The following is a 27,317-nucleotide window of genomic DNA, read 5'->3' on the forward strand; positions in this document are numbered from 1 at the left end:
CAGGCTCTGGCGGGGGAAGTAACTTGGCCCAAAGTCACTCAGTTAGTAATGAAGCTGCCAGAGAGAAGGGGCCCTTGGCATTTCTCTGAAGCCTTTGGGAGGCCTCAGGTATTATTTTCTTTTTCTTTTTCTTTTACTCAAAACCCCTGACACTCTAGGCTCCAAGGACTTGTAGGAAGTGAGAGATCTGATTTGGGTATCACGTGGCAGATGCTTTTCTGTTCTGTTCATGTCTGTGCACTTTGACCTTCCCTCCGTCTCTAGGCATCATGGCCATCTTGTTCTCAGGCATCGTGATGTCGCACTATACCCACCATAACCTCTCCCCGGTCACCCAGATCCTCATGCAGCAAACCCTGCGGACTGTGGCCTTCTTGTGCGGTGAGTTCGGCCTCTGTGTGGCCTACCCAGAGCAAATCCTTCTCCCTTTCCCTGTTCTAGGGGTCACTTGAGATTTTCCCTGGCAGCAGGGCAAATCCTCAGAGCCAGGTACCGTGTGCCTATGTCTTTTATTTGTTCCTCTGGCTTTTAAATCCCATAAAGTAAACCAAACACCTAATGAACAGAACATTTGATGCCTACAATTTTAAGACCAAAAATAGTGAGAACTACTAATTACGAATATTTGAGGCGTGTTATTTTTAATGTATTAAAGTGACATTTCTTAAAATGTATCCCTTGGAAAGGATATTAATGACAGTTAGATGAAAAAGGCTCCATACTCAAAAAAGAGTTTAGGAAATCCTGGGTTAAATAAAATTTAACAAGTTTATGAACTGGAAGACTTTTCAGCTAACGTATATTGTAAATTTCTAAGTGGGGAATATAGTTATAGCCTTTCCCAAACTTGTCTATAGAGCCCTTTGTTTACAAGAGCATCATGAAGGACATAACTTGGGGAGATTTTGCAGTGGAGATGTCATTTGTTGAGCTGGGATAGACCATGATGCCTTTTTTCTTTTTTCTTCTGAGACAGGATCTCACTGTGTTGCCCAGGCTGGTGTCAAACTCCTGGGCTCACACGGTCCTCCTGCCTCAGCCTCCCGAGTAGCTGGAACTACAGGCATGAGCACTGTGCCCAGCTGACTCTTTCTTCTAAGTAGTTTCGATTTGAGCTCATTCCCTGCCATGCTCAGACATACCTGTGTATCCTCACTCCCCCACTTTATACCTGGGAATGAAGGAACACTCTCACTCTGTCCCTTTAAGCTGGTCCCCAAGAGGCTGAGCCCTAGCTGTCATCATTAGCATCACCCCTGGTATTTTGAGGGGGGCTTGTCAGTTTGTTTTTTTGCTTTTTTAAAAACTATACTTTTTTTTTTTCCTTGACCGTAGATAGCCCATGACCAAAAAAAAAAAAAAAAAATTACAAATTGAGACAGAGTCTTGCTGTTTCCCAGGCTGGAGTGCAGTGGTCTGATCACAGGTCACTGTAACCTCAAACTCCTGGTCTCAAATGATCCTCCTGCCTCACCCTTCCAAGTAGCTGGGACTACACGTGTGCACCAACACACCTGGCTAATATATTTTTTTAATTTTTTTGTAGAGATGAGGTCTTGCTGTGTTACTCAGACTGGTCTCAAACGCCTGGGCTCAAGCAATCCTTCTGCCTTGGCCTTCCAAAGCATCAGGATTACAGGCGTGAGGCACCGTCCCCAGCCAGGCTTGTCATTTTGAAGTGCTAATTCCATACTGTTGTGTGTTAGGAGGCAGAGGCAGCCCATGCAGAGACTTCCACAGATAAGGAGGCTCCGGTGAGAAGTGGTCAGGTGACTTGCCCATGGTCTCATGGCCAACAAGCGGGTCTGGAAGCCAGGTCTCTTTATTTCTGGGCCAGTGGGTAATTTTTCCATAGCACCTTTCTCTGAAAGCCAGGGCTACAGATTCTGACCCTGACCCTTCCAATTAAAGGAATATAAAGCAAAATATCCATCAAATCCTATTTTATACCTATCAGATTGGCAAATTTTAAGTTTCATAATGGCCACTTCTGGCATGGGTATGTGGAAACCAGGCCCTGTGGATGGGCATGTACATTGCTGCCATCTTTTTTTGGAGGGTCATTGGCAACATCTTTCTAAATTTAAAAGGCACATGCTCTTTGACCCAGCGGTTCAACCATCTGGAATTTAGCCTGTGTACCAGAGTGTTTATTGTAGCTATCAGAAATAGAAACAGTCTAAATATCTGTCCACAGAGGATTGGTTAAATTAACTATAATATATCCATATACTAGAATTTATGCTGCCAGGGAAAAACATAAAGTAGATCTGAACGTGTTCTAAATGTGCTGGTTGGAAAGATCACAAAACATTTAATAGATAAGAAAAAATTTTAAGAAAGAGAAGGGTGAGTATACTGTCCAACATGTGGACTTGTTTTTAAAAGGATACATGTTTAAAGAAGAAACATTGCTGAAATGTTTTTAAACAACCTTACTGTTTTGTGATGTTCAACTGTTTTAACACAGTCTTTGTCTCTCTATTGGACTATTCTGGGAGACATAACAGTTTAAGCATGGAGCTCAGCGTTAGAAATGAGTGCTTTTCCTTAAAATGCACATGTTTGTACAACAGAGTAAAAAGTTGGGCCTTTTTTGGCTTGCACAGTGGAGCAGAGTTGGAAGTGGATCTCCTTGTGCAAATCCTGCTGGGTGTGAGCCATGTTCTAAACCTGTGGGGCTAAATCTGTTAAGTCAGTCATTTGGCCTTGTCCAGCTCTGGCAGGGAAGTTAAAAAGGGCCCTTTCACACTTGTCATGTGGTGTCTGCAGTCATTTGCTCTGAATTTTTGCCACTTTGCTGCTGTCCGGATCCTTGCTAATGACAGTGTTGAGCAAACAGACAGATTTATATGTTTATCATCTTCCCTGGGTGGGATAGTGTTTATTTGCAAAAATATTTAACAGTTGACTCATTATATTAGGAAACTTCTGAATATTAACAGCAGGGACATGTTGCTTGTGCAATATAGGAAAGAATGAGAGAGAATCTAAGTACAAGTTTGACCAAGATGTTGGTTGTAGGATTTTCCAGAAAATAAGCAAAGTTACATTAGATCTGACTTCTGAATGTTTGCTTGCTTAACAATTTAATATTATATTGCAAGAAAATGGTAGGGACTGAATAACTCACTCTTTGGTTTGTTTCAGAAACATGTGTGTTTGCATTTCTTGGCCTGTCCATTTTTAGTTTCCCTCACAAGTTTGAAATTTCCTTTGTCATCTGGTGCATAGTAAGTATTTTCCTTGTTTTTTATTTAATTACTTATTTTTAAATCAATAACCACATATTCTGGATTCATTTATGTAACTGTTAACTGTTCAAAGTCAACAGCTACATAGACACTCTTTTGTTTAAGGTTTCTTTTGTTAAAAAAAATACAAAAGGCGGGGGGAAGGGTGGAATTAGGTGAGTGAATATCCCTGGAAAAGGACTTCTGCTTGTTTTAAAATGTTTAGTGGCCTTGAATATTATGGTCTCCTTTAAAAAGTGCAAGTTATTTGTTTTTTTGGGTTTTTTTGGTTAGGTGGTAAAAACAAAATTGAATATGTAATTGATCATAATGATGTAAAAATGTGTATAGAGAAAGTGTTCACAGTGGTTACAGAACATTCTTTTCTACTTTTTTTGGATAATTTATAATGTACTTCTTAATGCAGTTTTCTTCAAATTTGTCTATTCATAAGCATGACCTTGGACACTTGTTTAAAGTAAAGATTACCAGGCCCTTACCTCCCCTGGAGAGGCAGCCAGAGGAATTATCCAGGTGATGCTTATGATCAAGGAGATCTGGGAAACTAGCTGGGCGTGGTGGCGTGTGCCTGTAGTCCCAGCAACTCAGAGGCTGAGGCCTGAGTTCAGGAATTCAAGGCTATAGTGAGCTGTGTGTGATTATGCCTGTGAATAGCCACTGCACTCCAGCCTGGGCGACATAGCAACACCCTGTCTCAAAAAAAAAATATATATATATATTATTTTTTTTTAATTTTAAAAAAGAAGATTTGGGAGACAGTGTTATAATTGGACTGGGAGTGGCAGTAGGAGACAAGTTAAAAATATACCTTTAAAAAAGGAAAAGAGATTTTTAATCATTTGCAGCAGAATCAAATCCATTTGGGGAATGGAGTGGAGAAAAATCAATGTTTAGCGTTTAAAAGAAAGGTCCAGCTCCCTCAGTCATCTGATCAGAGTAACATTAATGTCCCCTAACACTTGGACATTTAGCTGAGTGTCCCCAGGTCCCTCGTCTGTGCTCTTCCTCCTGTCTTTATTCCTATAGCTTGAGCTCATCTCTCCTAGGCCCTGCTGCTGAGTCATATTCTAATCCCTAATTTGATTTCTTTGATGTCATTTTAGATCCTCTGTTAATTTAAGTAAGATACTTAAGAAACACGCCTTATTGTTGAATTATCATAATTCATCTTCAGTTAATTTTTATTGCCAACTCCACTTAACAAAGCGTAGCTATTAAAAGGCAAACTTTTGGCCGAGCGGTGGCTCTTACCTGTAATCCCAACCACATAGGAGGCTGAGGCAAGAGGATCGCTTAAGGCCAGGAATTCAACACCGTGTCTCTGTTAAAAAAAAAAAAAAAAGAAGAAGAAGGAAAGACAAACATTTTTTTTTTTTTTTTTTTTTTTTTTTTAGCATTGCCACCTATAGTGTGCAAACTCAAACTGGTAAGGCCTACCTGTTTGACCTGTGGGGAAACCGAGACACAGAGAAGATAAGGAAGCCTAAGGAAAAGGATATTCTCCTTGTAATCCGGGTTTTTCCAACTCTCAGCAACAAGAGCTCGTTGCTGTTTCTCACTGTTTATCTGTCCACCAGCTCAGGTTTCAGGACGACAGAATAGCAGCAAAAGTCTTTTTACAGGAAGTATAATAGTCTTTAGTGCAGTCACTGGGGAAAAGGGGCCCCGTTTGGTTAAAGCTGACACGCAAGTGTAGGAATGGAAGATTGGATTTCAGTGGGTGAAACAGGAGGTGACTGTCCCAGCTGCTGGCTGGGAGGAAAATGAGAAGATGTCCTGGGTGATAACTCAGTCTCCCCTGAGCGCACAGGCACGGGCTGGACCATGGGCTGGTGGAGGCGGCCTGTGCTGTCAGGTAGATTCTAGTCCCCACCTTTGGACTCGAATTAGTGATCAGGAACATGGACTTTGGGGTCTGGAGATATGGGTCCACCACTTCTTGCCTGGTCAGGTCGGACCAGTTAGTTAACCTCTCCACGACTCAGGTACCTTGTCTGTAAAGTGGAGACGATAATACCTACTTCATAAGACCTTTGCAAGGATTTCAGTTTAGCAAGATAGTGCACGTCAAATGCTTAGCACATTGTCTCGCATAGAAATGTTTAATGACTGGGAGCAATTATAAACTTAACCATGCAAAGCACGCCACCTAAAGCACTCAATTCATGCTTGTTGAAAGAATAAACTTAAAGCCTAAGGAATGTATTGTACATGTGTATATCATCCTTTTCAAGTTAGTTATGGTGAGAACTAAGATGAAGGAAATGAAAGTAATAAATAGTCTTAACAAAATATAGCTTTATATAAAATTTAAATCTTATCTGAGTGGATTTGTAGAACAAACACTAACATGCCTTTGGAGATGGTTGGGAACCAAAAGCCATGGCGAGCACCTGCCTGGGCCGGCCTCCTCGTAGACCCTACCTCCGAGTTCCCGGTGCAGAGGGCGCCAGGAGGGCGTGCACAGGAGGGCGTGCACAGGAGGGCGTGCACAGGAGGGCGTGCACAGGCAGTCCCTTCAGAGTCTGCCCTCCTTGCCCTGAGGAGTGGGCCGCCGCAGGAGAGGCAGAAACACCTTGTCTGTCCCTCCAGAGCTGGCCTGGTGGGAAGGATTAGCACAGGCCTGTCCCACGGTGGGGCGCCTCCGGAGTCAGGTTGCCCTAAATTAATCTCTGGATACTTCTGCATGGCCTCTTGGCGGTCAGTGTTGTTCCGCTGTCTGAAGCCCCTGCTGATACCTCGTTAGTCCTCTCTTCCAGCTACCGAAGGGCAATGTTGAGAGCGGCATCCTCTCCCAGACGCACAGAACCTGGCAGCTGCAGCAGCAAGCCGTGCCAGGTCTCTGCCGAGCGTTGAGTCGTTCGTGTCTTCCCAGAGGGGAATGCTGCACTTACAGTGGGTGTGCCGCCGGGTCTGCCTTAGCTTTGACAAGCTTCAGCTTGAAGAACAGACGTTTTCGCCTAAAACTTAGTTTGTTGCTGTTAACAGGTGCTTGTACTGTTTGGCAGAGCGGTAAACATTTTCCCTCTTTCCTACCTCCTGAATTTCTTCCGTGATCATAAAATCACACCGAAGATGATGTTCATCATGTGGTTTAGTGGTAAGTCAAATCTTGGATAGACAGGTAGAGGGAAAATGCCTTTTGTAAAGTACACACGAGGCAGAGAGAACATGTGGGTATCTCTCCAAGGGCCCTTTGAAAATGAATTTGCCTCACAAGCCAAAAATAATGAAAGCTCCCAGTTAGCAGGCACCCACTATCATCCAGATGTTCCCCTCTCCACGGTGCTATGAAGGGGGTGGAGCTTGGGTTTGAAGGGGGCAAAAGGACATACTTAGCATCACATGGCCACTGGAGGCAGAGGAGGATTTGCCCTTCCTCCTGTCCGCCCTTTCCTTGACAGGACAGTGCAGCCGGGTAAGCTGTGTGTGCTTGAGCTCTGTGCGTTTCCTAGGCTGAAGTTCTAATGGGCTCAAAATAAAAAGGGTGAAAGCTGAAACTTTTTTGTACTACGTGCTAGTTTTGGATCTTTTCCCCCCTAGTCACAAAGTTCTCATAGGTTAATTTGAATGTTTCAGCCTCTGTTCATTCATTTTTTCAAGGGTGGAAATGATTTCATAAATCTTTGGCTCAAATTTATTTTTGAGCAATACATATAGTTCTTTATGCTTTCTTGTTTAAATATAATTAAAATATTTTCCGTGTGGGTTAGGATATAGCAACATGCTTTATAACGTTCTCTATCCAACAGCATGTCTTTAAATCTGTCTCAGATTTCTCTTCTTTCAAAAGGCCATATTTAAAAATGTGGTTTTGATATGTATATGTGTGTGTGTATACATATGTATTTATATATAGTGAGAGAAACTCATTATCTTAAATCATTTTTGCCAGTGAGGCAAACGGCTCTACAAAGTATAATAGTTGACCCGAAGTCTTGAAAATCTAAGAAATGTGGGCCGGGCGCGGTGGCTCACGCCTGTAATCCTAGCACCCTGGGAGGCCGAGGCGGGAGGATCGCTTGAGCTCAGAAGTTCAACACCAGCCTGAGCAAGAGCGAGACCTTGTCTCTACTAAATATAGAAAGAAATTATATGGACAGCTAAAAAATATATATACAGAAAAATTAGCCAGGCATGGTGGCGCATGGCTGTAGTCCCAGCTACTCGGGAGGCTGAGGCAGGAGGATTGCTTGAGCCCAGGAGTTTGAGGTTGCTGTGAGCTAGGCTGATGGCACGGCACTCTAGCCCGGGCAACAGAGGGAGACTCTGTCTCAAAATAAATAAATAAATAAATGTGTCAGATATTTTGTAAAGTCATGTGAGCTATTTGGGAGAGAGGCCATGATGCTAGACTTTTATGGGGCATGTGGGGGCATGCTGTGAAGAGTGAGGGCCGTTGCCTTCCCTCCGTGGATTTCCATCCTGCCCTTCCTGGGTCTTCAACCTCTGCCTCTCCTGCCAGCTCCCCCCATCATCACTGAACAGTCAAAGATTCTCTTTCCCAGCAAACAACCACCTCAACCAAAATCCCACCCCCACGTCCACTCTAGCTACTTTGTACCTCCTTTTGTGGTTGGACTTCTTTGAGTGGTCTGTCGCTGGTTTTCTATTCTTCACCTCTTGTCCACTGGGCTGGAATTGGCCTGGCCCAGGTTGGCAGCAACCTCCTGCTGCCAGACCTGGAGGGTGTGGGTCCACCCTGGTCCCAGCCCATCTCCTCCCCACCACACCTGCCTTCAGAGATCACAGGGGACCCTACGGGCAGTGTGAAAGACTGAAGGTGACTGTGATTTGAGTTCTTGCCTTTCCAGACTTGGTATTTTGGCACTGTTGGCTTCCCAAAGACAGCTCAATGAGAGTACCTATAAATCTTCAATCTTAACCAATTAAAAAGCTGCTCCAGATGAGAAGGAATCAGCAAAAGACCTCCAGATACATGAAAAATCAGAGTGAAAGGACACCCTCAAAAGAAAATAATAACTCTAAACAATGGAAACCAACCAAAATGAGAATATTGAAATGACAGAGGCCAGGCGCAGTGGCTCACGCCTGTAATCCTAGCACTCTGGGAGGCTGAGGTGGGAGGATCGCTCGAGGTCCGGAGTTCGAGACCAGCCTGAGCAAGAGCGAGACCCCATCTCTACTACAAATAGAAAGAAATTGTATGAAAAACAAAAAATATATACAGAAAAAATTAGCCGGGCATAGTGGCACATGCCTGTAGTCCCAGCTACTCAGGAGGCTGAGGCAGGAGGATCACTTGAGCCCAGGAGTTTGAGGTTGCTATGAGCTAGGCTGACACCACGGCACTCTAGCCAGGGCAACAGAGTGAGACTCTGTCTCAAAAAAAAAAAAAAAAAAAAAATGACTGATAAGAATTTCAAATATAAATTATAAGGAAGCTTAATGAAGTATAAAATAGAAACCCAACCCAAAGAAACCACAAAAACAATGCAGGAAATACATGAAAAATTCACCAAATGGAATTTTTTAAAAACATCAAGCAGAGTTTCTGGAAATGAAAAATTCATTCAAGGAAGTACAAAACACAGTGGAAAGCCTTAAGAGTAGGCTAGATCAGACAGAAGAAGGAGTCTCAGAACTAGAAGACAACACCTTTGAATTAAACAAGTCAGTCAAAGAGAAAGAACAGAGAAATAAGAGGAATGAACAAAGCCTACAAGAAAGATGGGCTTATGTAAAGAGGCCTAACTAAGAATTATACGCATCCCTGAGGGTGAAGAAGGAAATACGCAAGGGCTGGAAAACCTATTTGAGGGAAAAATTGAGGAGAATTTCCCAGGTCTTACCAGAAATCTTGACATCCAGGTACCAGAAGTGCAGTGGACTCCTGGGAGATTCATCACCAAGAGGCGATTCCCACGACACATAGTCATCAGACTGGCCAAAGTACACACGAAAGAGGAACTCCTGCAAGCCGTAAGGCGAAAGTGTCAGGTAACTTACAAAGGAAAGCCCATCAGACTAACTGCAGACTTCTCAGCTGAGACCTAACAAGCCAGAAGGGCCTGGGGCCCCATTCTCAGTCTTCTCAAAGAGAATAATGGCCAGCCTAGAATTTTGTATCCTGCAAAACTAAGTCTCTTTCTGAGGGAGAAATAAAGACCTTTTCAGACAAGCAAACACTGAGGGAATTTGTGAACACGAGACCTGCCCTGCAGGAAGTACTCAGATCTGTGTTGCACACTGATCAGCACGATAGACACCCACCAGCACAGAACCCTCCAAAAGCTAAAAGTTCAGAGCCCAGATCCCACAGTGGTTCAACAGGTAAAACTAAGCAATAAGGTTCTACCCAACAGGATGAACAGAAATCCATCCCACTTACCAGTTCTTTCAGTAAACGTGAATGGCTTGAACTCCCCACTGAAGAGACTTATGCTGGCTGAGTGGACAAGAAAAATACAAGCCACGTATCTGCTGTCTCTAGGAAACACATCTAACCCACATGGACTCATTCAGACTCAAGGTGAAGGGATGGAAGACAATATTCCATGCAAATGGAAACCAAGAGAAAGCTGGTGTAGCCATTCTCATATCAGATAACATAGTCTTCAAATCAACAAAAGTAAAGAAAGACAAAGACGGTCATTATGTAATGGTGAAGGAAATATTCAACAAGAAAACATAACAGTCCTAAATATCTATGCACCTAACACAGGTGCGCCCAGATTCATAAAGCAAACCCTTCTTGATAAACAGCAGCCAAACAGAAAATAAACAATGGACTTAAACAGGACTTTAGAACAAATGGGCCTAACAGACATTCACAGAACATTCTACCCCAAAACTACTGAATATGTGTTCTTCTCATGAACTCATGGAACATTCTCTAAGATTGATCACATCCTAGGCCACAAAACATGTCTCAACAAATTAAAAAAAAAAAAAATTATGTATCTTCACACCTGCCTTCAGACTGCAGACCCTTCATCCTCTCCTCCTGGCCTCTGGGCCACACTCCTAGTTTCCCTTCTTTCCCTCTGGGGTCTCCTCAGGCTCCCGTGTGGCTCCTCCTCCTCTTCCTCCTTTACTGAACCCTCAAATACTGGCTTCCCTCCAGACTTGGCCCCAGCCCCGCTTCTGTTTTGTGTTCCCCACATCACTGAGTGAGCTCGTCTGTCCTGTGGCCTTGACTTCCATCTAGTTCCCTCAATCCCAGAGCTGTTCCCTCTGGCCCAGACCTTCCTCTGGGACGCAGACTCCTGTGTCTGCCTGCTTGGATGTGGTGCAGACACCGATGGCAATTGCGACGCGGGCTGGCTTGACGGAGCGTTTGCTGGGGCATGCCTTGTTCTAAGCACAGTACGTGTGCCAAGCCACTTAATCCTCTAGCCCTTGTGAGAGGTTTGGAGAGGCTGAGTTGTCACTCACCATGTCGCTCTGAATTCCATCCCCTTCTCTTTGCCCGCTGTCTCCCCTTCTTGGTCTGGCCTGCTGCAGCGGCCTAACCGTCCCCCTCACTATGATGCAGGCCTTCAGCTTCGACATCTGGGTCAGGGCCTGGCACTGTCTGCGCTGCCCTGCCCCACCCCTCCCTTTTCTTGCGAGGCCATCTCACAAGTCCTCGTTTGCTCCCTCTCCTCCCAGCTGCTCTGGGAGCCCCCGAGGGCAGGGCCAGCACTGCCTGCCCCCTTCCTATGGCACCGGGGAAGCCAGGAGGTTTCTCACAGAGGGAGGTGCTGTTTTCCAGTTTGGTCCGTGCCCCTCCGCCACACCCCAGCAGCCGCATGGGGAACCAGCAGCCTTTCAGCACCACCAGAGCAGCCCAGAGCCCCGCTCGTGCCAGCAGGGGACCACACAGGGACAGCATCTTCAGATACGAGGGGCGCTGGACAGACTGCATTCTGTGCTGTTGCCTGTGTCGGCTGTGTGGCCTGGCCTCGGTTCCCCTGCTGTGTGTGGTGGAGGGTGGCAGCACCTGCTTTAAGGGGTTCCTGGAAAATGCAGTGAAGCTGGACTTGCCAAGCACTTAGCGAAGGGGGGCTCGGCCCACAGCAGCTGCCATGCGACTTCTAAGACGCAAGCGTCAGGCTTGGTAAATCCTCACATACGCACACCTGGTGCTTTGCAGCCAGGACAGGCCGCCTGGTGAGCTGCCCAGGTGGGCGTGGAGGTGAGTCTGCCTGCTCCCCCTGCCCTGCAGCCTGACCTTCTCACCCCCAGAGCCACCCAGAGCGAATGCCCCCTCTCCCCTGGGTCTGTTAGAAGGGTCAGCTGGCCATGGGGCCTGGCCTGCCCTGATCCCCTGGCCCGTAAAGGCTCTGCCTCCTCCGTCTCTCCTCTTACTCGCTGCACTGTCCCCAGGCCTGCGGGGGGCCATCCCCTATGCCCTGAGCCTGCACCTGGACCTGGAGCCCATGGAGAAGCGGCAGCTCATCGGCACCACCACCATCATCATCGTGCTCTTCACCATCCTGCTGCTGGGCGGCAGCACCATGCCCCTCATCCGCCTCGTGGACATTGAGGACGCCAAGGCGCGCCGCAGGAGCAAGAAGGACGTCAACCTCAGCAAGACAGAGAAGATGGTTAGTGCGGGATGCACTGGGGGCGGGGCAGAGGGCTGGCCTGCATTCCTGGCTGGTCCCTGCTGACTGCCAGGAAACGGGGAGATGGGGACGCCTAGACACACACACACACACACACACACACACACACGTTGCACACGCACCAGCTGCCCGACCTGAGAGGGAGGTGGTGGAACTCGAGTTCTGAAGCATGGCTCTTTGGGGAGGGGTGTCTGCCACCTCGTGACCTGCTGAAGGCACAGAGGCTGCGGGCTGGCACCGTCTGCTCCCCTCTCTGAAGCTTCATGGGGCGCTGGAGGAGCCTGGGCCTGCGTCAGACTCCCAGCAGCGCCTCTGCCCTGCCAGTAGCCGAGACGCCCATCGGGGCGGGATTGGAAGGTGGCAAAATCCCATCACTCCCCAACACTTACTGAAAACCTCCTATTGGGGGCCTGAGGCAGTGGCTCGCAGTGGCTGCAAGGGCCACGAGAGAGACACCCTCCCCACGGATAGGGGAGGGCATGACGTGGGGCTGGAGTGCCTGGGGCCTGGCCTCGGGGGCAGCCGAGGCTCCTGTGCCCCGGCCCACTCTGCTTCCTCAAGCCCCCACAGGCCCCTGTGCTGGGCCAGGCTCCCTGACAGACGCACAGGCTGCTCTGGCCTCTCACCCCACCCCCAAGCATTTCTGGAAATGCATCTTTTTCTAGTTCCCTTATTTGAGGCTGTCAGCACCTTTAACCAGTCATCAGAGGTACAGAAACCCTCACGTGGCCACCCACTGTCAGTGCTGGAGAGTCAGGGCTTCGTGGCCTCAGCCTCCAGCCTCCATGCTGGGCCCTTCAGCCAGTACAGTGCTGCTAGGAGGAAAGTTCCAGATGGCCTCAGTCCTGAGCTCTGTAAAACTTTTCTCACACTCAGAGGCCCTTCTTCCCTCACCCCTAATCTACTAGCTTGCTTTTTTTTTTTTTTTTTTGAAACAGTTTCTCTGTTGCCCTGGGTAGAGTGCAGAGACACAATCATAGCTCACTGCAACCTTGAACTCCTGGACTCAAGGGATCCTCCTGCCTCAGCCTCCCGAGTAGCTGGGACTACAGGTGCCCACCACCATGCCCGGCTAATTTTTTTATTTTTTAGTAGAGATGGGGTCTCAGTCTTGCTTAGGCTGGTCTTGAACTCCTGCGCTCAAGCGATCCTCCCACGTCGGCCTCCCAGAGTGCTAGGGTTATAGGCGTGAGCCACCGCACCTGGCTCCCTGTTTGTTTTACCAAGAGCTGTAGCAGTAGATTCTCGGAACTTTTAGTAGGTATCATGATGGGTGGAGGGCTTGTCGCACACGGGCTATGGGCCTCAGGTCTGGGGTGGGGCCCAGAAGAATCTGCATTTCTAACAAGTTGCCAGGTGCTGCCGTCACATCACGTCACCACTGACCCTGCAAACACACTTGGTGAACCACGGCTCTAGGCACACCAGGATGTCTCCTCAGAGGAAGAAGAGCTGTGTTTCCGGAATGTTTCTGTGGCCCAGTCAGGGTGCTTGCATTTTCCTTGGACTATCGAGACCAGGTTGTCTCTATAACCTGCAGGAAACAGGTGCTGTCGTTCAACCCATTTTGCAGATGAGAATGATGAGGCACAGAGAATTCAAATCGCTCGGCTGCCCTCACACAGACTCCAGAGCCTGCACTTCTCACCACCACACTCTCCACCAGGAGTCCTCACGGTGGGGTCCCTAGAGCAGCAGCATCACAGGGAACTTGTTACCTTGTTAGAAACGCTAACTCCTGGGCCTCACCCCAGACTTCCTGAGTCAGCAGCTCTGCAGGTGGATCTGACCCGCCCAGTACTTTGGGGCTTCACAGCCCTCCCCTCCCCCTCCAGCCCTTCCTCCACTTCCTCCCCCTACCTGCGCCAGCTCCGCTGGGCCAGGTGTCCAGGTGGGGTCCAGCTGACTGTGGCAGAACACGCTTCACTGTGGCTTCCTTGCGGTTCCTCTAGCAGAGCAGTGAGCGTCCTGCGTTCCCATCCCATTTGCCTCTGGTCACCCCGCGTGGGTGGAGATCCGGTGGCCTGAGCCGTCACTTTTCACGGGGAGTCCTTTTCATCCCTGTCCTGTGCTGCCTTGATTGGCAGGAGCCCGCCCACAGCGTAACCACAGCTGGTGGGGCCACAGGCCAAAGCCATGGAAGGAGCCTCCCTGGTCCGGTCTGCTGGTGCAGCCCAGAGCGGGGGTCCCAGCCCTGGCTGCACCGTCCCATCACCTGAAGAGTTTAAAAATGAAGCCCTCTGTCTGGGTGTGGGTATACACCCATTGCCCAGACCTCAGAAATAATAAATACATAATAAAATAAAATAAGCCCCAGCCGTGTCCCAGACCTCTGATTTAGGTGTCCTAGGTGGAGTCCCTGGCATCCATTGTGTTCTTACAAACCTTCCCGCCCTCCACCCGGGCCCCCCATGTCACGCCACACTGATACAAGGTGGAGTTAGAGTTGGGGACACAGGCGGCCTGGGTGTTATGGGGGCTTCCAGGAAGAGGCCAGCCTGGTGGTGCCAGCTGACGGCCATCTGGCTGCGTCTCCTCCTGCCCAGGGGAACACCATCGAGTCTGAACACCTGTCGGAGCTCACCGAGGAGGAGTACGAAGCCCACTACATCAGGCGGCAGGACCTCAAAGGCTTCATGTGGCTGGACGCCAAGTACCTGAACCCCTTCTTCACACGGAGGCTGACGCAGGAGGTGGGACACGGGCCGCGCCACACTCTCCAGGGGCCCCTTGCCTTCCTCGCTCAGGACTGCAGTGGCCGAGGATGGGGAGGAGGAGTGGGAGGCGGGAAGGCTCACGTGGGCCTGCAGGCCGCCGCCCCCGTTCTCGGGCTGGATGTGCTTGTGGAGCTCGGCATCTTCCGTTTTTCCTTCGCTGCCATATTTAGCGCTGGTTTAATAATAGACTTGTTAACGCAGTTTGGTTTTCCAGACTCAGGACATCAATCAGCTACTGGCTGAGCTGAGGGACTCTGGACATTACCGGGGCCTCAGGCAGGGGCCCAAGGCTCACGGGTCTCCTGTTCCCTCCCTCCAGGCACTGCTAGCCTCTTACAGAAGCAGGCCTGGGGTGGGGGTGTCTTCCGGCTGCTGCCCCCTTTGTTCCTGAGCCCCGTCGTCCGTCCTGGGGCTGGCACCATGGCGGGCAGCGTGTGAGGTCTCACTGGGAGCCAGGCCCTGCGCCCAGCGCTTCCATGGGCGCCTCCTTCATTCCGCAGCCCATGCAGGAGATGCAGCTGAGGAGACTGGGCCAGGGAGGTGAAGGAGCCCCCAAGGTCCCAAGGCCAGTACTGGGCAAAGCCCAGTGGGTCTGATTCCGGAGGCCACGGCTCTTAACACCACGCCACCCTGCCGCCTCCTCCCCCCATTTCTGGAAGACCCTACTGTTATCTCCACCCACACAAAGAAAAATCCCAGCTTGAGTCAGTTAACACTTTGAAGTTGCCTGTGGCCGTTGCCCCTGCCACCCATGCGCCCCCACACACCAGGTCCAGAGCAGCCTCCCCTCCGTCCCTGGCCCTGGCCCACTGACGGGGGCTTGGTTGTGTCTCTTGCCCCAGGACCTCCACCATGGGCGCATCCAGATGAAAACTCTCACCAACAAGTGGTACGAGGAGGTGCGCCAGGGCCCCTCCGGCTCCGAGGACGACGAGCAGGAGCTGCTGTGACGGGTGCCCAGGCTCCGGGCAGCAGGACGCAGGATGGGCGTTTGCCGCCCGCAGACACCCAGCAGGGGCCTCCCGGAGGTGCGTGCATTTGGCAGCCTCTTCAGGACATGAGCAAGCAGGGTGAAGTAGAAGCTGCGGAGTCTTCTTAACGTGGAACTTCGCAGGCCTTTGGAGCCAGTTGGCTTCAGAAACGCGTGTCATCTCCCCACTCCTCACTGAGCCAGCCTCTCTGCTCTCAGTGTTACTTCTCAGCCCCCAGATCGGAGTGACCACCTGTCCTAGGTGAACACTTACCTCTGCTTCTGCAGCCAGGTGAGCAGTCGTCTGTCAAGCTGGGTGCCTGCCTGGAGGAGGAGGAGGACTGCTGTCCAGCCTGCTGAGAGGAGCACTTGTTCGCAGTTGGTGCCATTTGCAAGCCACTGCCTTCATCACAGCCCCTGCTGGGGCGGGCCTCTGTGCTGGCAGGCGGGAGTCAAGGTGCCCCGGCTCAGCAGCAGCAATTCTGACCCGAGTGGCAGGGCGCGGAAGTCTTGACAACCTCACACCGCCTTTGTGATAGTTCCTGCACTCCCCGAGAAAGAAAAACCCAGTGACTTTTTTCCTTTACCTCTGATTGGCACCTCAGCCTGTCTCCCTGGGTGGCAGGCAGCTGCTGCCCTTCTCTGGGCATATTCTGAATGTTTACACTGGTACCTTCTAGTATCTTCTCTAGAGCCCCACTGGAAGCTGCAAACCTGGGTTTTGGGGGGTGGGGGTGGGAGAGTGAGCCTGGTCTGTGGGGTCAGCGCGCCCTCTAGAGGGAAAAGCTAGAGGTACAGGGTTTGTGCCCCCTGGCACCTTCCGTCTTGATTCAGTTTAAATTCCTGCACCGTCACAACAAAGAGTGAGAGCCTAGTAGTCGCCTCCTGCCATCTGATTCCTCCCTCACTGCCATTCCCCTACTCAGTGGTTCTTTTTTATTTTGTTTTTACATGAAGCGCGGCGCCCCAGTTCTGTAAAATAGAATGCAAGCTCCCATCGGTGGCCCTCGTTCGTCCCGCCAGAGCCCCTTCCCTAGGCTCCGCACCGTGTGCTCACCAGCTTCCCGCTGCTCTCCGCTGCTAACCCGGGCTCATCCTCTTGCCCCCTCCCAGTTCCCTACCATGTTTCCTCCCTTTTGTCACTCACACCAGGGGCCCAGCTCCCCAGCACACTGGGGCAAGGGCCAGAGCAGCAGCACATGGTCCTCCTCCCCTCCCACCCCTGCTTGGGACCCCAGCGGCCTGGCGTCCGATGCGCGCGCACACTCACCCAGCAGCGTTGCTCCGTTCCGACCTCCCGGCCATCTGCCGTGATGAGCTGGCAGGAGTTACCGACTCACATCCTCCCCTCACCTCTTTTAACAAGCCTCGTAACTGCTCAACTCTGCCCACCTGAGGGCCGTTGACAACTTTCACATGTGGTTCTGGGTCCCAGTTGGAGTCCTGCAACTCAGCACACTTGGGGGGTCTAATCATCATTTGCGTGTCCTTGTTTCATGTGTGGGCCAGCATGGACCACCCCCCACCGCCCCCCCCTCCCCCGGGCTGGGAGCAGGCGCATTTCCATGGCTTCTGCCTCAGGCAGCAGCGTGGCCCTGGATGTTAGGAAGGGCTGACCTCAGGACCCTCCAGGATTCGTGGCAGGCATGAGAGGCCAGGTCCCACCCCTACACCTTGCCTTGCCCCCAAAGTTGTCAGAGCAGGCCAGTTGGGCAGGAAGCTGTGATGTGCTCTTATTGCATGAAGAGTAAATTTTTACTAGAGCTGAAATGTGATCTTTTTATGATCTCTCATCATAACCTCATAATTTGAGCCCATGCCTTGCTTAATTTTCGCCTCCACCATTTCCTTTTAGTGGAAAAGAGGTGAAAGAGTGGACTCTTGGAGAGAGTGGCCAGGTGGGGCCAGGGATCTGAGACCAGATTGTTCTCACACCGCAGCTCAGAACTCATTTACCTTCTCCTGAAACTCAGGGTCTGATCTCACAGATGTAAGTGGCTTTGCAAACTCAGTAACTTGCCAGGATTTCTTTCTTTCTTTCTTTCTCTCTAATCTTAAATTCACAGATTAAGCAATGAAGAGTCAGATCTCAGTTCACACTGCCCCTTGTCACCGCTCCGGCTCTGATGCCCCAACCACATCACACGGGGCCTCCCACCTTCAGCGGAGACCTGCCACGCCTTGCTGATGGTGCTGTGGCAGGAGAGCACTTGGGGCTTGAGGGAGGGGCCCAGGTTTGCAGGTGGGGGTGGGAAACATTTCCTGGGAGGTGCCAGCTACCCCTGGATCTCCCACAAGCCTCGCCTGCCCCCTGCTGGCAGCATGTGGGTTTGGCAGCCAGGGAGAGCACTCCTAAGAGAGCACCGTGTAAGTAAAAGGCCATGGGAGTCTATTTTTCTGGTGGATTTTTTTCAAATGTTTTTTCCTGAGAATCAAAAATTGCTGCTGTCTACCTTTAACATACCCAACAATTACTTTGGGCAGTAAAGGCATGGAAGATATAAAAATGCAGTTTATACCTTTCCGCACAGGTGTTTCCTTTTAGGTGTAAGCCGCAGGACAGGAGAGCCGTAGCCCGTAGGAGGAAGTGCTTTAGGGTGAGCGGCGCTGTGGGGAAGCTGGCCCTTCCGCCGGGAACTGGGGCTCCCCAGCAGGCTCTGCCATGTCAGACCACTTCTTGGAATAAACTGCATGCGTTCTGCAACCCCTCAGAACAAACACCCCCTGCAACTTGAGCTGTGAGGCCTTTGGGGAAAGGAGCTGGCTGCTCCTAGGGCCACCGAGATCAAGCTGTGCAGTGGGCTGGGCCCGGGCCAGGCTGAGGGGGGCTCAGTTCCATCATCTGAGGCTCAGACACTCAGCCCAGGGCAGAACTGAAGCCCTCGCGCCCCAGGGCAGCCACCCTTTTCACAGTGAGAGTGCTGGCTGGGCCCAGCCTGGCTGGCAGGAGGCCGAGGGACAGCCCTGAGCCAGCCCAGAGAGGCCCTGATTTGCCCGCAGTTTCCTTTGTGGGCCATGGAACGCTGAAAGAGGGGTGAGCGGGGATCCTTCTCAAAACCCTTGTCAGAGGTGCCATCAGCAAGGTGTGGCCTTATGAAGCCTCCAGTCCCTGTTCCCACAGGGGCCCCCACGCTTGGCAGAATCCTCAGCAGGGCGGCTAAAGCCGGGACCCCACTTCTTTGGAGGGGGCTGGCCAGTGTGCAGGTGGGGCCCGGGGTGGCTCTGGGCTTCTCTGCTCCCTGATTCCAGTATGAGAAAGAATCTAGTTATCTGCTTTGATTAGGATTTTAAATGTAAACAAGAGAAAATTGTTCCTCCCCGCTCCTCTTCAAAACACTGGCAGATGTCTCCCGGCTGGTTGGTGGGTAGGAAACCAGATCTGAAACGCTCCCGATACAGCAGCCAGAATCACTGAGAAGTCATTCCTGGGGACCCGTCTCCAGAGCCCTAGGGGAGGTGTTTAAATGAAAACGCTGCAGTCAGAAGTAAAGGTTCAGAATGCGGAGCCACACCCCCTTCCAGTGAGGCTCCTGCGGCTTCTCAGACATGCAGTTAGATGTCAGAGACTTCATGTCATCAGCCATGTGACAAAAGAAGGAAGACTCTAACATCCCCTACCCACCATCCCACGGTCCCACCCCAGCCAACACAGTCCCCAGGGAGGCTGCTCTGCGCCAGCTGGGCTGGCTTCAGGGGAGCGCGGCTGGGGGCCCTGTGGCCCTGAGACTGCACCAAAGGTGGTCGTTGGTGGTCAGAACAAAAGTCACCTGCCAGCCCTGCAGGCCCCATAGCCCCTGCGAGGTCGCACGCGGAGGAGTGGGGGGGACTCCACAGTGGACAGTGGGGATGGCTGTGGCTGCTACCAAAGGCTGTCAACGTTTTCTTCAAGCAGGGCTTCTGCAAAGGCTTGATACTTTCGCAAGGTTAATCAAAATGTTGTATTCTTTTTCGTTTTGTTTGTAAAAGCAGGGTTTTTAAAAGCACTGGTTTTTTGTTTTGCCCTAAGGCCCATTAGGAAGGCCAGGCTTATTGTTTTGTCTCCCCCAAGTGAGATGTGAGAGGCATTGCTGGGGCCCTGGCTCCTGAGAAGTGATTGGGTGCTCTTGGGGGGCTGTGGGTGGGGAGGGAAGGTGGGTCAGAGATGGGCCCCTGCGTCTGTTATCTCACTCAGAGGATTCCAGAATGGATGGGCAACAGTCACGTCACTGGATGCTGGATGCTTGTTTAGAAATAAAAGTGGGTACTGCTGAATCAGAGCTGGTTTCTGTGTTCATGTTCAGGTGGCTTTGCAAATGCACGGGTCCCACACTCCCACCTCGACTCTGTCACCGGCCTCCCAGCCCCTCTGGGCCAGCAGCCCTTGAAGTGCCGTGGTTAGGAGCGTGGCTTTGGGTCAGGCGGGCCTGGGGCTGGGTCCTGCTTCTGGCTCTCGGTGAGGAGCACAGGAGGCCGGGCAGGTGGGCTCAGCCCCCAGCCGGGCCTACTCCTTTTCCTCACGGGTGCAGTGAGCCCTTCCTCTGGGCACGATGGTCCAGTTCTCCTAGGCCAGTCGGCAGGGCCACCTGGGATCACGGATCAGTCCCGGGCGGGGCCTCTGTCTGATGGTGAAAGGGGGAACTTTTCTTTCTTTTTTTTTTTTTTTTGAGACAGGTTTCTCTCTGTTGCCCAGGCTGGAGTGCAGTCATCATAGCTCACTGCAGCCTTGAACTCCTGGGCTCAAGCGATCCTCCTGCCTCAGCCTCCTGAGTAGCTGGGACTACAGGCGTGCACCACCACGACTGGCTAATCTTATTTTATTGTACAGACAGGGTCTTGCATGTTGCCCAGTCAGTCTTGAACTCCTGGCCTCAAGCTGTGCTCCCACTTCAGCCTCCCAGAGTGCTGGGGTTGCAGGTGTGAGCCACCTCACCTGGCTGAGAATGTCTTTGATTGAACTGGCACTGCTACAGGAGCTGGGGGCCGTCCACACCTCTGATAGGTGACGTTATGTGTGGGACGCCTGGGGCATGAGTTTATTTTTACCCCGACGTACTTCCAGAAGGCATCCAAAGCTGCTTATGGTAACAGGCACAAACCAAAAATGCACATAATGTAAGAGGAAACCAGGCAGGAGAAGCTGTCCTGCCCCAGCCAGGAGGCAAGAGCCGGTCTAGTCCCTGCCAGTCCTGGGCGTCGCCCGCCCCGGGGTGGGGCGAGGCCTCAGCGGGCTCCCCTTTGCCCACTTTTGATGAATACCCAGGTTCAGAGAACTGATTCTCTACCATGACAAAAACTGCAGGAGTGATGACAAGTGGTAACTGCCACGTGGCCTCAGTGTCAGGGAGACCCCACAGGAGTGTGGAGGACTCCGCTTGCCGCCCTGCCGGCGAGGGGGCGTCACTGAGCAGGCAGCGGCAGCAACGTGAGTCGCCGGTCAGGTGGGGCTGGGCTGGGTCCCACGGAGCCACTGCGTGTTTCTCACTCGCACTTCACTAGAAAAAGCTCTCAGGGTGGAGGGGAGCAACTGAGGTGAGAAATACTCTCCTTAAAACAAAATTCTCCTTAGAGGCCAGACAGCTGGGGAAGGGGCAGGGTCCCACACAGAGTTGGGGGCTCACAACCCCCCACTCATTCCACAGGGGCGCTAAGGCGAGGTGAGGCCGGCCTAGAGGGGGCCCATCGCCTCTGGGAGGCAGCCCCCTGCCCCTAAGGGACGCAGCCCTCTGCCTCTGGCCTAGAGAAGGTCCGGGAGACATGCAGGGCAGTGGGGTCAGGGCCAATGCGGCATTTTGGGGCCCCAGGTGACAGTAAGTGCCTGGTAAGTGGGGGTCCTCTGGGAATACTTAGGGACCTGCAGGACAGCAGGCAGGCATCAGCCACACCCCCACTGCCCAGGGAGGCCACCTGGCAAACCTGGGGGTCTTAGCATCAGATGGGACCAGCCTGGCACCGGGGATAGGAGGGACCAGGAACCCTTTGAGCACACAGGCAGCTGCCGCCTAGCGCTCTGACGTCAATGGGGAAGAAAATAAGTCTTTGCTTACCAAAAAAAGAAAGGCCAGAAAAAATGTAGCTGGTTTACTTTGTGGCAGAGATGAAGCGCACACTCATAACTACTGGTGGGAGGGCCAGCTGGCTCAGACTTTCCAGAGGCCAATGTGGTGACACCTATTAAAAGCCTGAAAATGTCCCAGCAATCCCACTTATAGGACAAAATGGATGTGCACAAAAATTTGCCTTCAAGAATGGTCATCCTGGCAATATCTATAATTAGGAAAAATTAAAAACAATCTCTCTGCCCATCAGTAGGGAGTTAGCAGATATATAACTATAGAATATTGGCCAATAATGAAAGAGTTTTGGTCAGGTGAGGTGGCTCAATCCTGTAACCCCAGCACTTTGGGAGGCCGAGGCAGGAGGATCACTCGAGCCCAGGAGTTGGAGGCTGCAGGGAGCTATGATCACACTGCTGTATTCCAGCCCGAGCAATGGAGCAAGATCATGTCTCAAAAGAAAAAAAGAAATTTAAGAATGTGTAAAGATGTTCTGAATGTACTGGGCTAGCATCTTGCCACTTTTAGAGAGACATGAAAATTTCACCCTATGCTTAAATGTTGTTTGAGATGTCAAAATGACTAAAAATGGGCTGGGTGTGGTGGCTCAGGCCTGTAATCCTAGCACTTGGGGAGGCCGAGGCAGGCGGATGGTTTGAGCTCAGAAGTTCGAAACCAGCCTGAGCAAGAGCGAGACCCCATTTCTACTAAAAATAGAAATTACCTGGACAACTAAAAATATATAGAAAAAATTAGCCGGGCCTGGTGGCACATGCCTGTAGTCCCAGCTACTTGGGAGGCTGAGGCAGGAGGATTGCTTGAGTCCAGGAGTTTGAGATTGCTGTGAGCTAGGCTGAGGCTACGGCACTCTAGCCAGGATGACAGGGGAACTCTGCCTCAAAAAAAATCTAAAAAATTAAAAAATGACAAAAAATGAATCAAAAGAGTATAAATTTAGTATGCTTTTAAAAACACACATACTGGCCGGGCGCGGTGGCTCACGCCTGTAATCCTAGCACTCTGGGAGGCCGAGGCGGGTGGATCGCTCGAGGTCAGGAGTTCGAGACCAGCCTGAGCAAGAGCGAGACCCCGTCTCTACTAAAAATAGAAAGAAATTATCTGGCTAACTAAAATATATATAGAAAAAATTAGCCGGGCATGGTGGCGCATGCCTGTAGTCCCAGCTACTCGGGAGGCTGAGGCAGGAGGATTGCTTGAGTCCAGGAGTTTGAGGTTGCTGTGAGCTAGGCTGACGCCACGGCACTCACTCTACCCAGGGCAACAAAGTGACACTCTGTCTCAGAAAAAAAAAAAAAAAAAACCACACATACTAGTACTCAAACACAAACCCATTAATTCCTAATGTGACAGACCTGTTGGTTTCCCCCAAACCACTATTTCTTCCCTGTGCCCTGTCCTGTCATCTTTGCCAAGAAAACCCATTTTGTTCGTGCAATGGGAGACCATTCGCCTCAAAGGGAACAGCCCATCCTCAGTTCAAACAGTTCGTAGTCATTGCCTCTACCTGCCTGAGACTGGCGGAGCAATGGGCCTATGACCTTGTTTGGCAGGAGAATGAAACAATGTCTCAGGGAATTTCTAAAACTGTTTCCTCACTCTCAAAAAGACACTCAAGGAAGAGAAGCATCCTCTTCCCATTGTCTGGCCTTTGCCTCCAGTTAAATGAGGATGTAATGCCTGACCTGCTGCAGCCATTTTGACACCAGGAGGGAAGACCTTGCCAACATGCTGAGGATGGCAGAGCAGAAGGATAGAGGGCCCATGAGTTCTTAATGACACTGTTGGAACAGTGAATGAACCAATCCTGGAACTGACCTCCCTCCGGATCTCGTTATGTGAGACAATATATATTGTTTATGCCACTTCTGGTGGGGTTTTATGTTAATCAAAACAAAAATGATCCTACCTGTTGCAACTTTAAGAAGTGAGGAAAAGGCCGGGCGTGGTGGCTCACACCTGTAATCCTAGCACTCTGGGAGGTCGAGGTGGGTGGATTGTTTGAGCTCAGGAGTTCGAGAGCAGCCTGAGCGAGACCCCCGTCTCTACTAAAAGTAGAAACAAATTAGCTGGACAACTAAAAATATATATAGAAAAAATTAGCCAGGCACAGTGGCACATGCCTGTAAGTCCCAGCTACTCAGGAGGCTGAGGCAGGAGGATCACTTGAGCCCAGGAATTTGAGGTTGCTGTGAGCTAGGCTGACGCCATCGCACTCACCCTAGCCTGGGCAACAGAGTGAGACTCTGTCTCAAAAACAAACAAACAAACAAATAAAAAAAAGACCCATCAACCAATTGCAATGTGGGGAACTTATTTGGGCCCTGACGCAAACAAACAGGAAAATCCATATTTTAAAAATATGAATTTATAAGACAACTGGACATCTGGACATTGATTGGATATTTGTCAATATTAAGGAATTGTTTTAAAAAGTAAGATGTGATGGTAACGTTGTCTTAGTCCGTTCAGGCTGCAAAATACCATAGACTGGGTTGGCTGGCTGGCTGATTTTTTATTTATTTATTTATTATTTATTTATTTATGTTTGAGACAGAGTCTCCCTCTGTCACCCAGGTTAGAGTGCCGTGGCATCAGCCTAGCTCACGGCAACCTGAAACTCCTGGGCTCAAGCAATCCTTCTGCATCAGCCTCCCGAGTAGTTGGGACTACAGGTCACCCAGCCACCTCACCCAGCAAAAAAGGTTTTTAAAATAGGCAAATGGGGAAGAAATGTGGTTTAAACAAGGTTAACAGTTTACCTCTGATGAAAACAGACCTGGAGGCGGGCAGAGTGAGCAGGCCATCGCAGCAGCTCTCTGGGGATCAGGCCGGCCCTGTCCAGCTCCTGCTCACCCGCGTCTTCACGTGGCTCCCCTCAGCCTCGGACAGCCTCTCCACCCCAGCGTCACGGCACTCCAGCCAGGAGGAAGGGGCAGGTGGGAAGGGCAACCTCCCCTCTTGGAAGGATGTGGCCTAGAAGCCAAACACACCTTTCCACGCAGGGACCATAGTTATATGACCATACCTGGCTGCAGTCTTTATTCTGGATGGCCACAGATCTGAAAACTAGGGCTTTTAATACCAAGGGAGAGGGGGTGAATGGAGATTGGGATATGATTCGGTGTCTGCCCGAGCTCTCAGCCCTCTGAGCTTGGTAATTGGGCATGCTGCGTGCCAGATTGGTGCCTGGCATCAGAGCTAAAGCTGTACAGCTGGTGGACCTGATGAGGTTTAAATATGCTTGTCATTCACATTTACAAATTAAGCAATCTGCTCTGAAGCTGCTGCTCCCCTTTGGATGTGGGAGCAAGCATCTGGCTTCCTCTGCCCTCCTGGGCTAGGCGTGCATCTCCCGGAAGCCACTGCTCCTGACAGCCCAGGTGGCAATGCCATTTCCTAAGCTGTAGCTAAATGCAGTCCCAGCACCTGGACTCAGGTCTGGCCCAGGCCTGGATGTTTGTTCAGTCAGTGCACGAAATGGAGAAACCTACTCAGGCTCTGCCCGACAGCTGAGCTGCCTCCCAGGGGCCGCACAGCGCAATGGTCAGCCCAGGCCCCGCTGGCGCTGAAACCCAGGGCTGCACAAGCCGCAGCTGCTCCTCTCCCTTCTGTAAGACTTCTGCCATGTGTTTTGCTTTTAAGTCAATCCTCATTTTAAAAAAAAAAAAAAAAAAAAAAAAAAAAAAAAAAAAAAAAAACCCACCTTAAATTGATTTTTTTAAAAAAATCTATCACTACCATAAATGGAAAAGTAGTATGCCTGCCCTAGATAAAAGGTAGCTGAAAACCTGGCTAAGATCCTGCCAGAGTCTCTGAGCCTGATGCCTGTTTTCTCTTTGTTAAAGAGAAGGTAGCATTAAACCCACTTCTTCCTTGAGACAGTTAAATGGATGGAAGGAATTAAAAATGAAGTTAATTTTTATAACATCTTTCAATGTCATTTAACACCTCTCAGGCACCACCAACAATCATTTCTCCTAGAGTATGCAGCCCCACCCTTGGGAAATGTCTGAATTCTGCACCTCTGGTTCCCCATCTGTAACCTATCTTCTAGGATGACCGAGACGATTCTGTGAGGCCATGCATGCAAAGTCTCAGTGTACAAAGCGCCTGGCTTACAGTGTAGCACTCAAATGCTGGCTGCTATGCGTTAGTTTCACGGAGGCGAAAATTTGAATCCTGTCATTAAGGAACTAAATATGGCTTGAGCAAAAAACAAAAACAAAAACCAAGGAACCAAACTTCAAAGATGTGGGGACGGGGGACATAAAACCCCAAACACTTCATTTAACAATGGAAGACACTTTATTATTAATATTTTTTAATCATCTCTCAACATTTCAACTCTTGGTAGAAATCAAATGCAAAACATCTGCATTTTTAAATTAGCATATATTTAACTATCTCAATCACAGCAACCTCATACAGTAAGATACACACCAAGGAGCATGGTTGTAGTATTTCCTATTCCAGCCTATGAACACAGTATTTCCGTGATGATAGGTACACTGGACTGTTTCCTCCTAGGATGAGTTTAGTCATTCCTGCTTTTGTCCACTGTGTAAGTTACGTGGCATCACGGTTGGTTAAAGGAGTTAGTTACTATAATGCTGGAGCAATCTGGAAATGGAAAACTAGAAAACTAGAGCTCTCAGGAGTGGGCCAGGCATTGCGGTTGTGAAACGTGAAAAGGAAGAACATCAAAGATGAATGCCCCAGATAGGCTGGTCTTAGTAATAAAGTTGGTTGAAATTCAGCTTAATATACACATTGTGTATCTACATGTGATCTACCAGATATATTTTAAAAAAGAGCCATATAAGATTTGGAAAACCTTAAAATCACTCAACGGAGTTGGAAGAACATCAGCAAATTCACAGTGGCCTCAGGATTCAGCCAGATTTAAACTTACGAGCTGAATACCTCTTTCTCCCAGAAAAACCCACTGCATGTAAATCTCTTAACATAGTATACGTCACAAACACTTATGGCTAAATATATTATTAGTTCACAAGGAAGCGGCTTTAAACGCTTGCCCCACTCCTGCTCTGTACCCCAAAAGAAAAATCCAGGGGTTGGTAATTCACAAGAGGAGTTGAAGGGGCCTTCAGTTTGGAAGTGCTTAGGCTCAGCTGAGTATCTGAGGAGCTGTCTGCGCTGTCTGCCTGACAGGCATGTGCCGGCTCCTGCCCAATTTTAGTGCAAAAAGATCGCAAATGTTGCTGCAGATGAGTCCTGGAAACTGGTGCAGAAAAGAGGACTGAGATGGAGGGGTGGTGGGAATCCCAAGTTATTTTCCTTCCAAAATGAGACTCAAGAAGTCTGGAGTACAAGGTTCATGCTCAACAAGTGCCAAAGACCAGGGCAACAGATCCGAAGGGTCCCTGAATCATCACCAGGTGTCACAGTCTGCAGGCAGACACAGTCTGCAGGCTGTCACAGTCTGCTCTAACCCCCTAAGTGCACACTGGAGGTAGGTGTCTAGATATTTATTGTAGGGAAGACAGTGGCTTTCCACCAACTCAAGAAAAAGGGACTCCGTCTCTATTCCTCCCCTGCCCCAAACTCTCCACTCCACCCTCGGGCTGCAGTGAGTGGAGGACACAAAATGAAAGGGCATAAGGCCCTCCCTTGGAAGACTAAAGAACCCAGGGCATTTTCATAAATAGCTATATAATTAATTTTTTTAACCACTTTGAAACACACGGAAAGTTGAATATTTATTTAAAAATAAATCTTAAAAATATCTA

The 27,317-nt window shown here is 50.0% G+C and overlaps 1 protein-coding gene across 2 annotated transcripts in view; it reads left to right on the top strand.

Annotated features, from left to right (window-relative positions):
- Positions 1-17,029, top strand: part of SLC9A8 (solute carrier family 9 member A8) — a 62,294-nt gene extending 45,265 nt beyond the window's left edge. For both annotated transcript variants that reach the window (XM_069495640.1, XM_069495639.1), the window contains exons 11-16: positions 265-381; positions 3,151-3,233; positions 6,243-6,354; positions 11,586-11,806; positions 14,374-14,520; positions 15,387-17,029. In XM_069495640.1, coding sequence (XP_069351741.1) covers positions 265-381; positions 3,151-3,233; positions 6,243-6,354; positions 11,586-11,806; positions 14,374-14,520; positions 15,387-15,494 — 788 coding nt within the window. In that variant the 3' untranslated portion in view covers positions 15,495-17,029. The remainder of the gene's footprint in view (positions 1-264; positions 382-3,150; positions 3,234-6,242; positions 6,355-11,585; positions 11,807-14,373; positions 14,521-15,386) is intronic.
- Positions 17,030-27,317: the final 10,288 nt, after the last annotated feature.

The sequence above is a fragment of the Eulemur rufifrons genome, chromosome 20 (genome assembly GCF_041146395.1).
Source record: "Eulemur rufifrons isolate Redbay chromosome 20, OSU_ERuf_1, whole genome shotgun sequence".
Classification (NCBI taxonomy): Eukaryota; Metazoa; Chordata; class Mammalia; order Primates; family Lemuridae; genus Eulemur; species Eulemur rufifrons.